The 17065-nt window shown below is 43.8% G+C and overlaps 1 protein-coding gene across 2 annotated transcripts in view; it reads left to right on the top strand.

The window, feature by feature from the left end:
- HSD17B3 (hydroxysteroid 17-beta dehydrogenase 3) overlaps positions 1-17065 on the top strand; it is a 211103-nt gene that overhangs the window by 185665 nt on the left and 8373 nt on the right. For both annotated transcript variants that reach the window (XM_077299641.1, XM_077299644.1), the window contains one exon: positions 3593-3658. In XM_077299641.1, the coding sequence (XP_077155756.1) occupies positions 3593-3658 (66 nt within the window). The remainder of the gene's footprint in view (positions 1-3592; positions 3659-17065) is intronic.

The raw sequence follows: 17065 nt of genomic DNA, 5'->3' as shown, positions 1-17065 counted from the left end.
ATAGTGAATCCCCCATTATTAGCTTCCCCAAAGAAAGCACACCAATATCATGTGCCCATCTCCTTGAGGCCTTCTTCACATATCCGTTTTTATGTCCGTATAAGGTCCGTTTTTTAAAGGCTCCAAATACGGACAAACGCTCACCTATTGAATCCAACGGTGGTGCGCACATGTTTTTCACATGGACCATGCATGTGTGTAAAAAAGCCACAGACATTTCAGTTTTTATTCCGCAGCATGAACAAAATGCGTGCTGCACACGTGCACACTATTGACACATGGATGGCATCCATGTGTCACCAGCTTGACACGTAACGGCATCTGGAAAGAAGTGGTACAGTTTGCGCTGCTTCCAGACGCTGCCGGCTGAAAGCAACTCTCATTAATGTCTCCTGCTCACTCTGAGATCGGCATCGGGAGTTGCAATCAGCGTCACAAGTACTGGAGCCTGGGAAAACACAGTACAGTTTGCGCTGTTCCCAGGCGCCGGCTCGCTGCTGAAGGCAACTCTCATCATTGTCTCCTGCTTGCGCTGAGATCAAAGGGAGTTGGATTCCGCAGCAGCTGTGTAACTCTTGTGTAAAATAAAGAAATAAAAGAACGGTGTGGACGCCTGCACAATTTTCATAACCTGCAGAAGGAAAGCCCAAGGCTGAGAGCTGGTGTTAATAATCTGGGACAAGAGACAATACCGCATAAGTTTCCCAGGCTATTAACAGCTGACAGCTGTTTGCATACCTTTTCCTGGTAAATTTGTGGGGGACCCCAGAAAAAAAATGACAGAGGGTCCCCGTGTAAACTCAACCCAGCAAAGGCTAACTAGATAGCTGTGGGATGATAATAATAGCCTGATATGAATGGGTCAGAGATACTGCCTGCCCCCAGGCTACCAACATCAGCCCTCAGCTTCCCCAGAAATAGCGCATTTATGAGATGCATCAAATCTGGCGCTTATCCTCGCTCTTCTCACTTGCTTTGTGGTGGCAAGTGGAGTAATAGGGTTGGGGTTGATGCCACCTTTGTATTGTCAGGTGACATCAATCCCAGTAGTTAAGACACCCACATTACTAACCTCATATTAAATTTGGACTAAAATACACAGCAATAAAAGTCCTTATTTGAAATAAAACAAAGTGAGTTTTATTATTATTAATCCATTGAAGCCTTTGTCTCCCTGTAAAAGACAGAAAATAATAAACAACAAAATGAATCACTTTACATCTAAACCACCGATGCCCCTGTCCTCTGTAAAAAAAATAAATAAATAATAAACAACCATATCCCTCACCTGTCCAAAGTGCAGATAAGACATACTGTCCCACGCAGTGATCCATCTCTGCAATATCTGGTTTTCAACATGAATGGTGCCATGATGCGACCACGCAGATAAGCATGACACAATCATCTGCTGAGAAAGCAGTTCACTGTGAGCTGGGCTGATGAACTTCGGTGACCTCCATGAGAAAATTCTCATGGTGCTCAATGAGATCACCGCAGTTCACAGTGATGGGCTACTTTTTTAGACAGTGAGTGCAACTCTCTCTCTCTCTACATATATATATATATATATATATATATATATATATATATATATATATATATATATATATATAAATATACACTGCACAAAAGCATAATGGGAACACTAAAATCCCACATCCTAGATATCACTGAATTAAATATTCCGGTTGCAAATCTTTATTCATTACATAGTGGAATGCGTTGAGAGGAATAAAACATAAAAATTATCAATTTAAATCAAAATTAATATCCCATGGAGGTCTGAATTTGGAATGATACTCAAAATCAAAGTGGAAAATCAAATTACAGGCTGATCCAACTTCAGTGGAAATACCTCAAGACCAGGAAATGATGCTCGGTAGTGTGTGTGGCCACCAAGTGCCTGTATGACCTCCCTACAATGCCTGGGGATGCTCCTGATGAGGCAGCAGATGGTCTCCTGAAGGATCTCCTCATAGACCTGGACTAAAGAATCTGCCAACTCCTGGACAGTCTGTGATGCAACAAGACGTTGGTGGATGGTGTGAGACATGATGTTCCAGATGTGTTCAATCGGATTCAGGTCTGGGGAAAGGCCGGCTAGTCCATAGCTGCAATGCCTTCATCTTGCAGGAACTGCTAACACACTGCAGCCACATGAGGTCTGGCATTGTCCTGCATTAGGAGGAACCCAGGGACAACAGCACCAGCATATGGTCTCACAAGGGGTCTGAGGATCTTATCTCGGTACCTATTGGCAGTCAGGCTACCTCTGGCCAGCACATCTCCACGGCATCTCCAGACTTTGTCACGTCTGTCACATGTGCTCAGTGTGAACCTGCTTTCATCTGTGAAGAGCACAGGGCGCAAGTAGCAAACTTGCCAATCCTGGTGTTCTGTGGCAAATGCCAAGCGTTCTGTGCGGTGTTGGGCTGTGAGCACAACCCCCATCTGTGGACGCCAGCCACTCAGACCATCCCCATGGAATCGGTTTCTAACCGTTTGTGCAGACATTTGTGGCCTGCTGGAGGTCGTTTTGCAGGGCTCTGGCAGTGCTCCTCCTGTTCCTCCTTGAACAAAGGCTGAGCTAGCGGTCTTGCTGCGGGGTTGTTGCCCTCCTATTGGCCACCTCCACGTCTCCTGGTGTACTGGCCTGTCTCCTGGTACCACTTCCAGCCTCTGGACACTACACTGACAGACACAGCAAGCCTTCTTGCCACAGCTCGCATTGATGTGCCATCCTGGATGAGCTATACTACCTGAGCCACTTGTGTGGGTTGTAGAGTCCGTTTCCTGCTTGGTGCGTCGTAATTCTTCCACTCACAGCATAGGCTACAACAGCTTTAAGAAGATTAATGCCGCGTGATGCACCAGTAAAAATAGGCTCTGTGACTTTAAGAGTCCCTCCTTCATAAATGAAACAAGATGGGTCTGCTTATGTGTCACACACCACATGGCCAGATAGGGTTGTTAAATATTACAATGACATTTCCCAGTGAATGCATGTGTAGTGGTTGAAAACAATGTTAAAGTTGAAAAACGCTTCAAAAACGCTGCGTCTGATCAAAGCCTAAGTGGGGGGAGGAAATTTTCGGTCTGGGGTTAATTATTTGGCCTTACAGGCAAGTCATTAACCTGCAAAGGATGTACTTTAACATATTTCCCAGCAAAATCTGTTTTAGTTTCGTTTTAGTGTGTTTTTTGTTGCACGGGGAAAAATGGCATCAATCTCAGAAAAAAAAAGTGTACAGCTGTGAACTATGAGTCAGGAATGCTTCCAGGGGCGATCCCCATGATGTCCCTGTGTCATTTGAGCAGTGTTTCCATCATTTTCAGACGTTTTTAGACCTTAAAAGTACCCCAGGGGGGATTGCGGTAAAAATACTCCGGTCTCCCATAGACTTACATTGGGCTCGTTGTTCTGGCCGAGTACCCGAGTATACCGATCTGCTCGACCCGAGCAACGAGCACCCGGGCATTTTAGTGCTCGCTCATCACTAGTAATAATGTATCAGGTCCCTTGTATTTTCTTTTATTATTATCTAAGTTGCAATAATGAGTTGATCTGTTTGTTATTGTATTTTTTCAATAGGCATTTATTACCACTTTCTCCAAAGCACTTCAAGCTGAATACAAAACCAAAGGGATTATTATACAGGTAATCTGTAATAAACAATATCAAATTTTCATATTGTTATTCTGTTAGTCATATAATATTTGTGAAGACTAGAGTTGGCCGAACTTATTCAGTTGCTCAGAACCTGAACCTGTTGCTGTACCCGACCTGTCTAAACCAGCACCAGTGCCCATCCTGTCTAGTGTTCAGGAATCCGCATTGTCTAAACCATCACCAATGTCTGTCCTTTCTAGTGTTTGAGAATCTGCATTGTCTAAAGCAGCAGCAGTATCCTGTCCTGTCAGTGACCCCAAGTCTGTGTCTGGGATCCCGACTCTTGGGTCAGCTGCCGCAGTACCAGGGACTGTCCTGGAGTGGTACCTGGCGGCTACCTGCAGCTGAAGCCTAACTCCACCATCAGAGGCTCTAGTGAAAACCAGGTAGCCGCTTATCCACGCCCCTCCAGGGTATGGCCGGCCTGTGGCACTATGTGTCCAAGATCCACCAGAGTGACAAGCACAAAGTACAGTATTTAAGTGGTATTCTTATGCCATATTTTTTTTGTAGGATTCTTCCAGGCAGACATAATAATGTGATTTTTTTAAAGTAATTCATATGGAACTCAAATTTCACAAGCTATTAGAATTTGACCTCTTTTTTAGGATATAAAACGTAAGCCCTGTTTAAAAAAAAAAATGAGGTCATTAGAAAGCATCTGGGTAAGATACAGTAAGAACTTGCTTGAAGTTCTGTCACCTGGTCAGTGAATGATTAGGGGTAAGATTGTTACAAAAAAAAGAAAGGAATGTCCAGCTTCACCGAGTCCATAAAAAAGAGTTTTCTTTATTCACAAACTTTAAACATGGAGGATACAGACTTCAGCACAACCATATGGGTTAGATTGTTACGCAATACCCTCAATCCAAATATAACCCCCCCCCAACAATGTATGAGTATTTTGTGATATCATCACATGCTACACGGTCATTGGGTACCTAATACTCTAGAAAGTGATACGATGTAGTAAATTTACATAAGAACTGCCTCTCACACATAATTTCCTCCTGGTGGCAAAGGAGCTTGTTGGAGATGATAAAGTGTATTGATGTTATGGGTACTTTCAGGCTTGCACTGGTAGAGGATATTATGGCTAACTCTGTTATTTGGAACATTGGCTAGTTTTATTATGAACCACTGTGTTTGGGGTACTTTGTCTGCCACTAAAATGAGGATACTTTCATAAGGGCACTATGGCTGCCACTAGTGATGTCTCTGTGGACTGCACTTTAAAAAGCAGGATGACACTTGCGCTGGCCTCTAAAAAAATTATTTCATTATTTCATTATTACCCATACAGTATTAGGAAAACTGTTGCTAGCATTGATATATCAAAAGTCCGTCAAAGGCAAATATGTGGGAGAAATGGCAAATTGTCAATCAAATGCTTGGCCGACAATTGTCTCATGTGTATGGCCAGGTTAAAATCTTGAAAAGTGTTTTTATGCCCAGTACTAACATAGATGTAAGAAACTGCTTAATTTCAGCTTTTGCAGCTTCCATGTTGAAATGTTCAATACTTACTCATTAGACCGATCCTATTAATACTAAGTAAGTATTTTTAAGTACTTCATTAGTATTCCCAATAATAACTTCCAATGCATGATGCAATTCTATATTTTCCAATGGTTCTGGCATTACATATGAACTCACATTTATTTGGATTATAGGGAACATCAAGTGGTTAATAAAATATTATTATAAGGTGTCTGGTGAATATACCCCATTTCTGTGCTAGCTTCTTACCTAGTACTGTTGTTACTATTTTGCCTATATTGGAAATCAAGCCCTAGGTAAAAGAAATGATGAAATTTAAGGCAAACAACCCCTCAATTGAGCAACACTAAATACTCACTGATTTATTAAAGGGAACCTGTCACCCCCCCCCCAGACGTTTTTAACTAAAAGAGCCACCTTGTGAAGCAGTAATGCTGCATTCTGACAAGGTGGCTCTTTTAGTTCTGGGTGCTGTAACTGCCGAAATAATCAGTTTTGTAATTTGTCCAAAATACCTTTTCTTCAGTCAAGGAGGCCGGCCTTTCCCCCCCTGCTGCAGACGCCACACAGCCGTCACTCAAGTCTTCTTGGCGCCAGGCGCCTCCTCCTCACCGCTGTTTTGAAATGAAATCTGTCCTCATATGCAGTCTAGCTGACTGCGCATGTGCGGCCGCCCTGCCTGTTAATCCCAGCCCCGCAGTGTCTTTTTATTTATTCATACTACGGGGCTGGGATTCACAGGCAGGGCGGCCGCACGAGTGCAGTCAGCTGGACTGCATATGAGGACAGACGGGCAGTGCTCACTGTGCCTGCCCAAGGCAGGAGAAAAGAGCGCAGGCGCCGGCTCATTTCAAAACAGCGCTGAGGAGGCGGCACCCGGCGCCAGGAAGATTTGAGTGACGGCTGTGTGGCGTCTGCAGCAGGGGGGAAAGGCCTGCCTCCTTGACTGAAGAAAAGGTATTTAGGACAAATTACAAAACTGATTATTTTGGCAGTTACAGCACCCAGAACTAAAAGAGCCACCTTGTCAGAATGCAGCATTACTGCTGCACAAGGTGGCTCTTTTAGTTAAAAATGCCTGGGGGGGGGGGGGTGACAGGTTCCCTTTAAGTGAACTCAGCCTGGAATGATGCTGTAAGAACAATACTCACTGACTTATTAGACAAATTCAGCCTGAAATTATGCTGAAAGCACAATTAAAATGGCTAACAGATTCCTGTAAACCATTTACAAGTTCTACATTTCTTATAATGCTTTATAAACCTAATAGAAAATTACTTGTGTTAGATACTAGACTGTGAGGTTAATTGACAAACATACAGTTGTGCTCAAAAGTTTACATACCCCAGCAGAATTTTTGCTTTCTTGGCCTGTTTTATACAGTTCAACTACCTTTTCCCGTAGATCCATTGACAATTCTCACAATGACTCACAATCCAGAACTGACAGTGGCTGGATGAAAGATGCAAGAGTCTGTCTGGATCCCAGAAACTCACCCAGCTTTTATGCACACACACTGATTACAAGCAAACAGGTCACAGGTGAGGATGTTACCTTTAGTAGCCATTCAAACCCATTTGTGTCAACTTCTGTGCATGTTATCAGGCCAAAATCACCAGAGTATATGAACTTTTGATCAGGGTCATTTGGATGTTTTGGGTTGTCATTGTGATTTAAAAAGAGAAAAACACAGTAGTTTGACAATAAATGGCTTCACCCCACCACTAACCATGAGTGGAGAAAAAGTTTTGGTGTTATCATTCATATTCTCTGAAAAAAGGCCAAGAAAGCAAAAATTCTGGCAGGGTATGTAAACTTTTGAGCACAACTGTATAAAAGAGAAGTCAAATCTTGGTACAGGAGTTTACATATACAGTGGCATGTAAAAGATTGGGCGCCCCAGGTTAAAATGACTGTTATTGTGAACAGATAAGCAAGTTGAAGATGAAATGATCTCTAAAATGCCTAAGTTAAAGAAGACACATTTGCTTTGTATTTTAGGCAAACAAATGTATTTTTTCTTTTAAAAAATGCAAAAGGAAAATGGGCCAATGCAAAAGGTTGGGATTCCTTGGGTATTAGTGTGCTCAAATAACTTTGACCAAAGTTTGATACCTTAATTAGCCTGTTAGGGTTATGTCTTGTTCAACATCATTATTAGGAAAGGCCAGGTGATGCAAATTTTCCAGCTTTAGGGTATATGCACACGTTGCAGATTTGCCTGCGGATTTTTCCGCACAGAATCTGCATCTCTTGGCAGAAAGAACAGGTAAAAATCCCCTAGTTTTTGGTGCGTTTTTTGTGCGGATTTCATGCATTTTTGATGCGTTTTTAGATGCATTTTTTGATGCATTTTTGTATGCGTTTTTGAAAGCTAAGTAAAGATCTATTATTGAACAAAAAAAAGATTTGTGATGTCATTTCTTGTCCAACCTCCTCTTTTACATTTGTCTAACCCACACTCCATTACACACAGATAGATATTGTAGATAGACAGATAGACAGACATACAGATAGATAGGTAGCTAGATTTGGAATAGATAAATCTATAGATAATATCTATCGATCTATGTATAGATCTATCTATAGATCTATATATCTACCGTATATACTCGAGTATAAGACGAGATTTTCAGCCCAAATTATTGGGCTGAAAGTGCCCCTCTTGGCTTATACTCGAGTCATGGTCCGCAGTGGGGTCGGCGGGTGAGGGGGAGAGAGGAAAATCGCATACTTACCTGTTCCCGGCGCTCCTAACGCTGTCCCATGGTCTCCCTCGCTGCAGCTCTCCCTCTATTCAGCGGTCACGAGGTACCGCTCATTAAAGTAATGAATATGGACTCCACTCCTATAGGGGCGGAGCCACATATTCATTACTGTAATGAGCGGTACCGGTGACCGCTGATTACAGGAAGAAGCTGCGATACCATGGGACAGGCAGGGACAGCGTCAGGAGCGCCAGGACCAGGTGAGTATTTCATATTCTTCTGTCCGCGTTCCATCCACCGGCGCCGCTACGTCTTCCCGTCCTCTTGCAGTGACTGTGCAGGTCAGAGGGCACGATGATGTAGTAGTGTGCACGCCGCCCTCTGCCTGAACAGTCAGTGCGGAGAGACGGAACACTGAAGAGCAGCGGGCAGCGACTAGAGGTGAGTATGTGATTTTTTTTTATTGCAGTAGCATTACATGTGGCACAATGCTATATGGAGCGTCTATGGGGCCATAAAGAACTGCATGGAGCATTATATGGGGCCATAACTGTATGGAGCATTATATGGGGCATCTATGGGGCATAACTGTATGGAGCATTATATGGGGCCATAACTGCATGGAGCATTATATGGGGCCGTAACTGCATGGAGCATTATATGGGGCCATAACTGCAAGGAGCATTATATGGGGCATTATATGGGGCCATAACTGTATGGAGCATTATATGGGGCCATAACTGTATGGAGCATTATATGGGGCATCTATGGGGCCATAACTGCATGGAGCATTATATGGGGCATCTATGGGGCCATAACTGCATGGAGCATTATATGGGGCATCTATGGGGCCATAACTGCATGGAGCATTATATGGGGCATCTATGGGGCCATAAAGAACTGCATGGAGCATTATATGGGGCTCCTGATTCAATATGGATATTCAAAAACACTTAACTGATGTCTCAATTAATTTTACTTTTATTGGTATCTATTTTTATTTTTGACATATACCGGTAGCTGCTGCATTCTCCACCCTAGGCTTATACTCGAGTCAATAAGTTTTCCCATTTTTTTGTTGCAAAATTAGGGGGGTCGGCTTATACTCGGGTCGGCTTATACTCGAGTATATACGGTATCTAATTCCTTCTATCTATCATCTATCTACCTATCTATCTATCTATCTCATTCCTTCTATCTATCTATCTATCTATCTATCTATCTATCTAAGAATAAAAAAAGGAAAACATCACAAAAAAGTGAAAAAAAGTGGACTTTATTGCCCAAATGGCGTGGCAACGTTTCGGATGTAATATCCATTATCTATCTATCTATCTATCTATCTATCTATCTATCTATCTATCTATCTATCTATCTATCTATCGCATTCCTTCTATATATCTATCTATAGATAGATAGCCAGATAGATATGGGACAGATAGATAGATAGATAGATAGATAGATAGATAGTTAGATAGATGATAGATAGATCTATAGATAGATAGATTTATAGATAGATAAAGGGAATGAGATAGATAGAAGGAATGAGATAGATAGATAGATCTATAAATAGATATATACAGTAGATAGATAGATCTATAGATACATAGATATATCTATTCATAAATCTATCTATAGCTGTATCTATGGATAGATATAGCTATGGATAGATGTAGATAGATATATGGATAGTTAGACAGATATATGTATAGATATACAGTATCTATGTATCTATAAATATATCTATAGATATATATATATATATATATCTATAGATAGATAGATATCTATAGATATATATCTATAGATAGATAGATATATCCATATATGTATCTCTATAGATATATCCATAGTTATAGCTATAGATATCTCCATATATATATCTATGGATATCTATGGATATCTCTAGGAATATATCCCTAGATATATCCATAGACATATCCATAGATATATCTATAGATATATGTTCTGTCTTCATACACGTTGATACGTGTGTGATCCAACATACAGCATAAACCACTTCTGTCTTCCAAATAAGCAGACTGTTCTCTGTAGTCTAACTTGTTTATTGGTAACAGGTATTGAAAATGCCGTAAAACTATAAGAATACAAATGATATGGATAAGTATTGAGCCAAATAACAGCACAGCTGATACTTTACAACTAGCAGGAAAAAATATACAGGATGATGCAACTTCTACATATAACTACATACAGCAAGTGACTGATAATAGATGTCCTAAGTACTAGCTGCTATGGAATAAATCACATTCTGTAGAACACTATATTGCAAGAACAGAGGTAACAATCTTACCGGATAAACTTAACCAGGATGGCAAGTAAGTGAGGTAGTTCCAACACAGCAGATTAACACGTGTGTCCAGGGAAATACACAGAGAGAAAATGGAATTTCCCTATCCCATGATACCTTGGTGCAATTGCACAATGCAACACTCTAATTATTACTAAAAAACACAGGTTATAAATTTAACCACCACTGGGTGGTGCTATAACACAGCAAAACCAAAACTATGGTACTAAAACTTTTTAATGGATAATATGAACTACACTGTCCTATTAGAATGGACAGAATACTCCCCGCTTGGCATCAACCGATGCTACCTACAGGTTCTTTTGGCGAAAACAGTAAGACAAATTCCGCAACTGGTCTGAGGAATAGTTTACTCTCCCCGGACTTGCCTACTTTGACCTCGACCTTACACACCTTCCCATCTTTGCTTGGGAATATTTTAGTGATGAGGCCTAGTGGCCACTCATTACGGTGAGACTGGCTGTCTTTCATGAGAACGACATCACCGGTTTTGATGTTTGGTTTGTCGGTCTGCCACTTCTTCCTTGGTTGTAAGGTGGAGAGGTACTGCTTCCTCCATCTGTCCCAGAAGGTATTGGAAAGACTTTGGACTTGTCTCCATTGTCATCTGTAGAGGTCCTTGTTGCTAAATTCTCCAGGTGGAGAGCTGAGAACGCTGGCTTTCTGAGTAAGTAACATCGCAGGAGTGAGAATGGTCGGATCCTCAGAGTCACTAGAAAGTGAAGTCAATGGTCTAACATTAATGATGGCCGAAACTTCTGCCAGGAATGTGGTCAAACTTTCATGTGTGAGTCTTGTGCTACCTGCTTGCAAGAAAATGGAATCAAGGATTCTGCGTGCCATTCCTATCATCCTCTCCCAAGCACCTCCCATGTGAGAAGAGTGTGGCGGATTGAAAGTCCAGGTGCATCCCTGCTCACTCAGGTATCTTTCCACACTGGTGGTGTCTAGGTTGGCAGGAATTTGAAGTTCTTTCACTGCTCCTACAAAGTTGGTACCTCTATCGGAGTTCGGAGCGTATGTGCTTCACGGGGCCTCTGATGGCGATGAAACGTCGGAGTGCATTTATAAACCCTGAAGTGTCCATGGACTCAATTACTTCGATGTGGACTGCTCTGATGGACATACAGGTGAACATAACCACCCAGCATTTGGAGTTGGCTTGGACTCTTCTAGTGTGCCGTGCAACCACAGACCATGGCCCGAATACGACCAGTGCGACGTTGGTAAAAGGAGGTTCTGTACTAAGTCTGTCCGATGGGAGATTGGCCATCTTTGGCTTTTGAGTCCCGCCACGGAGTTTGCGACAAATCACGCAATTGTAAACGAGTTTACTCACGCATCACTTTGCTCCAACTATCCATAGTCCAGCAGTTTGTAGATTTCCTTCTGTAAACAGTCGGCCCTGATGTTTCACCAAGACGTGGTGGTGTTGCACAAGCAGGGTCGTGACATGATGATGTCCAGGAATTATTACACGGTGTTTCTCCCCAAATTCCACTTCAGCTTCTTGAAGACGACCTCCAATTCTTAACAGCCTATCCTGGTCAATGATTGGATCAAGCTTCTTCAAGACACTATCTCTAGAAACAGGTGGGCCTTTATTGAGGTTATCTAATTCTTTGGCGTAACATTCACGTTGTATGGCGCGAATTATAACGTTCTTGGCATTTTCCATGCTTGGAACAGTAAAGGCAAGCTTGCAGTGGTGCCAACCCTTGCAAGGTTTCTGAATGGCGGGTGATGTTGACTTATAGGACCGAGCCACATGAATCAAACAAACGAGGGCACAAACAAGCGAGTTCCAAGTTGAGAACTTGTTGAAATGGTGGGATTTGAGGTGATTGTCTTTAGTCACTGTACGTAGAACGGATACCTGAGGGCGGATTTCCTCATCTGCCTCTGGATCTACCAGTTCAAAGGTGTTTGACTCGTCCATGTATGGCGTCGAACGGTATAAGAATGTAGGGCCAGTAAACCAGGTTGTGTCCCTAAGGTGTCTTGCTTCAACGGATCTGGTTGCGTGGTCCGCCAGATTGTGGTGCGTGGACACATAGTGCCACTGTTTAGGGTCGGTGGATCTCCTGATCCTTAGCACCCGGTTGCTGACATAGACATAAAAGCGACGAGTTTCATTGCAAACGTACCCCAGCACTACCCTGCTGTCAGTGTAGAACTCGACTTCTTTGACTTCCAGGTCCATTTATGTTGAGATAAGCTCAGCCAACTCTACTGCTAGCACAGCTGCACAGAGTTCCAGTCTGGGTACTGTGTGTTCACGGAGTGGGGCCAGTTTTGTCCGGCTCATAACAAGCCTTACATGGCATTGTTCGTTGATGTCGGTAGTTTTCAAATACGCCACTGCTGCAATTGCTTTGGTTGAGGCATCGCAGAAGATACAAAGCCTTTGCATCTTGATTTCTGTTGATGGCACAGAAGCATATGGTCGTGCCACGTAGAGACTTGACAGGGCTTCTAAAGAGTTCTTCAATCTTACCCACAAGTCTCTTTTCTCGCTGGGAAGCGGATCATCCCAATCGGACGTCTCTTGGGTGAAGTCTCTCAACATCATTTTACCTTGGATAGTTACAGGGGTTACAAATCCCAGAGGATCGTACAAGCTGTTTACAACGGACAGGACGCCTCTACGCGTGAAGGGTTTCTCTTCTACGCTGATCTGGAAAGTGAGTGCATCCGTTTTCAAATCCCAGAGTAAACCCAAGCTCCGCTGCATGGAAGGGAGTCCATGCTTAAATCCAAGTCTTTTAAATCACTTGAGTAATCTTGAGAGGGAAAGGCTGCCATTAGTTTTTGGCTGTTGGAAGCAATTTTGTGCAACCTCAAATTGGATGAGGCGAGAATTTCTTGTGCCCTTTTCAGGAGACTGACTGCCGACTCATCTGTGGGTGTGGATTTCAGGCAGTCATCTACGTAGAAATCCTTTTCCACAAACGATCTTACATCCGATCCATACTTTCCTTCACCCTCTCTGGCTGAATGTCTGAGGCCATAGATAGCGACAGCAGGGGAGGGGCTGTTCCCGAAGATGTGTACCTTCATACAATATTCCACGATGTCCTTGTAGGGGTCATTATCGTAGTACCTGAAAAACCTCAAGTAGTTTCTGTGTTCTTCTTTAACAAGGAAGCAGTGAAACATCTGTTGTATGTCGGCCATAAATGCTACTGCATCTTTGCAGAAACGAAGAAGTACTCCCAGAAGTCTGTTGTTGAGGTCTGGACAAGACAGAAAGACGTCATTTAGAGAAACACCTTCGTATCTGGCACTTGAGTCAAATACCACTCTTATCTGACCTGGTTTCTTCAGATGATACATGCTGATAATAGGTAAGTACTAACATTCCTCGGAATCTTGAAGTACAGGTGCAATTTCCGCGTGGCCACTCTGGAATATTCTCTCCATGAAGGTAAAGAAGTGTTCTGTTGTTTCTGGTGCCTTCTGCAGTTTGCGTGTAAGGGAGAAAAATCGACTGTAGACAAGTTCTCTGTTGTTGGGTAAGCGTTGCCTCTGTGGTTTGAATGGCAAAGGTGCGACCCAACTCTTTGATTCATCTCTTACTATCTCTCGCTCCATGATGTCCAAGAACAGTCTGTCCTCTATGGATGTTGCTACCTGGTTGTCTTCTCTTGTCCTGTGGAAAACTGTGCACCCTATATGATCTTGCTCACCATCGCATGCATGGTCTTCACAGGAAGGATCAGCTAACGGACAAGGTGGAGGGGTGTGGTGTGGCAATTCTTTAATCAGGAAACTGCTCTCGCATGGCTGGAAGAGAGACGGACGTCCATTCTCGAGGGTATTGGTGAGCATGTTGTTCACTGATGTCGGCCTGTGTGCTCCACCCAAACAGACGTCTCCCACAATGACCCATCCTAGGTCAAGTCTCTGAGCATATGGGGCATTTTGTGGGCCGTTAATCTGTCCTCTAGCCTTGTGGACCCATAGTATGTCTCTTCCGAGGAGTAAGATGATAGGAGCTCCTTGGTCAAGCTCCGGTATCAGGTGAGCTATACATCTCAAGTGGGTGTGATGAGCTGCTACCTCTGGTGTAGGTAACACCGACCTGTTATCGGGAATCTGGTTGCACTCCAGTATGGATGGCAAGGATAAGCAGGTTTGACCGTCTATAGACTCTACTTTGAATCCGGTCGCTTTTCTCCCCGCCATCTCGACAGTACCTGCACATGTCTTCAAGGAGTACGGAGAGCTGGGACCAGCAATGTTGAAGGTGTTGAAGAAAAAGGACTTAGCTAGAGACTAGTGTTGAGCATTCCGATACTGCAAGTATCGGGTATCGGCCGATATTTGCTGTATCGGAATTCCGATACCGAGATCCGATACTTTTGTGGTATCGGGTATCGGTATCGAAACAACATTAATGTGTAAAATACAACATTAATGTGTAAAATAAAGAATTAAAATAAAAAATATTGCTATACTCACCTCTGCGACGCAGCCTGGACCTCACCGAGGGAACCGGCAGCGTTCTTTGCTTAAAATGCGCGCTTTTCCTTCCTTCCGTGACGTCACGGCTTCTGATTGGTCGCGTGCCGCCCATGTGGCCGCGACGCGACCAATCACAGCAAGCCGTGATGTAATTTTCAGGTCCTTCTAGGCATTCAGTATTTTAAAATTACGTTCCGGCTTTGTGATTGGTCGCGTCGCGGTCACATGGGCGACGCGACCAATCGCAAGCCGTGACGTCACGGGAGGCAGGAAACGCGCGCATTTTTAAAATTACGTCGCGGCTTGTGATTGGTTGCGTGCCGCCCATGTGGCCGCGACGCGACCAATCACAACAAGCCGTGACGTAATTTTAGGTCCTTCAGGATTTTAAAATTACGTTCTGGCTTATGATTGGTCGCGACGCGACGCGACCAATCACAAGCCATGACGTCACGGGAGGCTGGACACGCGCGCATTTTAAAATGCGCGCGTGTCCAGCCTCCCGTGACGTCACGGCTTGTGATTGGTCGCGTCGCCCATGTGACCGCGACGCGACCAATCACAAGCCAGAACGTAATTTTAAAATCCTGAAGGACCTAAAATTACGTCACGACTTGCTGTGATTGGTCGCGTCGCGGCCACATGGGCAGCACGCGACCAATCACAAGCCGGGACTTCACGTAAGGAAGTAAATGCGCGAATTTTAAGCAAACAACGCTGCCGGTTCCCTCGGTGAGGTCCAGGCTGCGTCGGAGAGGTGAGTATAGCAATATTTTTTATTTTAATTCTTTCTTTTACACATTAATATGGATCCCAGGGCCTGAAGGAGAGTTTCCTCTCCTTCAGACCCTGGGAACCATCAGGGATACCATCCGATACTTGAGTCCCATTGACTTGTATTGGTATCGGGTATCGGTATCGGATTGGATACGATACTTTGCCGATACTTTCCTATACCGATACTTTCAAGTATCGGACGGTATCGCTCAACACTACTAGAGACCTGTTGCTCTGATCATCCAAGATTGCATATACCTTGATTGCCTTATCCCGTTGGCTCACTGGGAATACTCTGACAAGACAGATCTTTGAGCAGGATCTTCCTGCTACGAGTTCCTTGCAGATCTCTGTACACTGAGAAGTGACCACTGGGGTGTCCATGTCAGTGTCCATCTGTTTTTCGGCAGACTCTTCTACTCGCGACGATACCCCTGAGGGTGGTCCAGGGTGTAAGGCCGTGTTGTGCTCCACACTACTACATTCTGTGCATTTCACACTGGTTTCACAGTTCTTGGCGAAGTGTGAGGTCGTCTCGCAGCATCTGAAGCATATCTTGTTTTCCTTTAGGAAACTCTTACGGTCTTCTAGAGACTTCTCCCTGAAGGCTCTACATTTTAGTAGAGGATGAGGTTTCTTGTGTAGGGGGCAGTGTTTGCTGAGATCCTGCGGTTTGTCCTCTTCTGGAGAGGACTTACTTGCCCTGTAAGGAAAACCTGTGGAGGTAACATTAGTTTTGTGGAATGCCACTGGTGTTTTACTGGGTTTTATACCAGAGGCAGTGGTACATGACATAGTGAAATCGAAACTGGGGTCATTTCTAACTTTAGCTTGCTGAGCAAAAAAGTCTACAAACACCCTGAAAGGAGGAAATGGTACCTTATGAGCCTGTTTGTAATGGGGCCCACTTTTCTTGTAAGTTGTAAGGGAGCTTTTGGACAATCGGGTTGACACCTCTGGCAGTGTCCAGGAATGCCAACCCTGGTAGGTCACCTTCTGCCTGAGCAGCATGTACCTCCATTAACAAGTCGCTCAGTTCCCTGAGCTTTTGATAACCCTTATTTGCTATCTTGGGGAAATCATCTATTCTTTTATACAAAGCGTTTTCTATAGCTTCTATTGACCCATAACATTCTTCAAGTCTCTCCCACACCATACGAAGTCCTGTGTGTGGGTACTTTATGTTAATGTTCCTGATTCTTTTGGCATGTTCAGCTGACTCGTTTCCAAGCCACTTTACCAGTAGATCTAACTCTTCACTACTGGAAAGATCCAAGTCTCTGATGGCGTTCTGGAAGGAGGCTCGCCATGCTCTGTAGCTTTCAGCTCGATCAGTGAACTTTACAAGTCCCTTGGTCACCAGCTCCCGGCGGGTAAATAACCTTGCAAAGTTCATAGTGGCTGAGTCAGTGCCAACATGAGCTGGTGTGCTGTTGTCATGCGGTGTGTGTGGTGCATCCTCATACCTGGTAGGAGCTTCTGGCTTAGGAAAGTCTGTATAAAACAGTTCCGAAGCGAAGGGTGTCCCTGTCAGTCTGGGAGGAGGCCGTGCCTTCTGTTCTGTAAGACGGTAGTGGTGGTCGACGTCGTTTCGCAGTATACCTTCCTGCT

This window comes from Ranitomeya variabilis, chromosome 1, assembly GCF_051348905.1.
Source record: "Ranitomeya variabilis isolate aRanVar5 chromosome 1, aRanVar5.hap1, whole genome shotgun sequence".
NCBI lineage: Eukaryota > Metazoa > Chordata > Amphibia > Anura > Dendrobatidae > Ranitomeya > Ranitomeya variabilis.
This window is presented reverse-complemented; position numbering and strand designations above follow the sequence as displayed.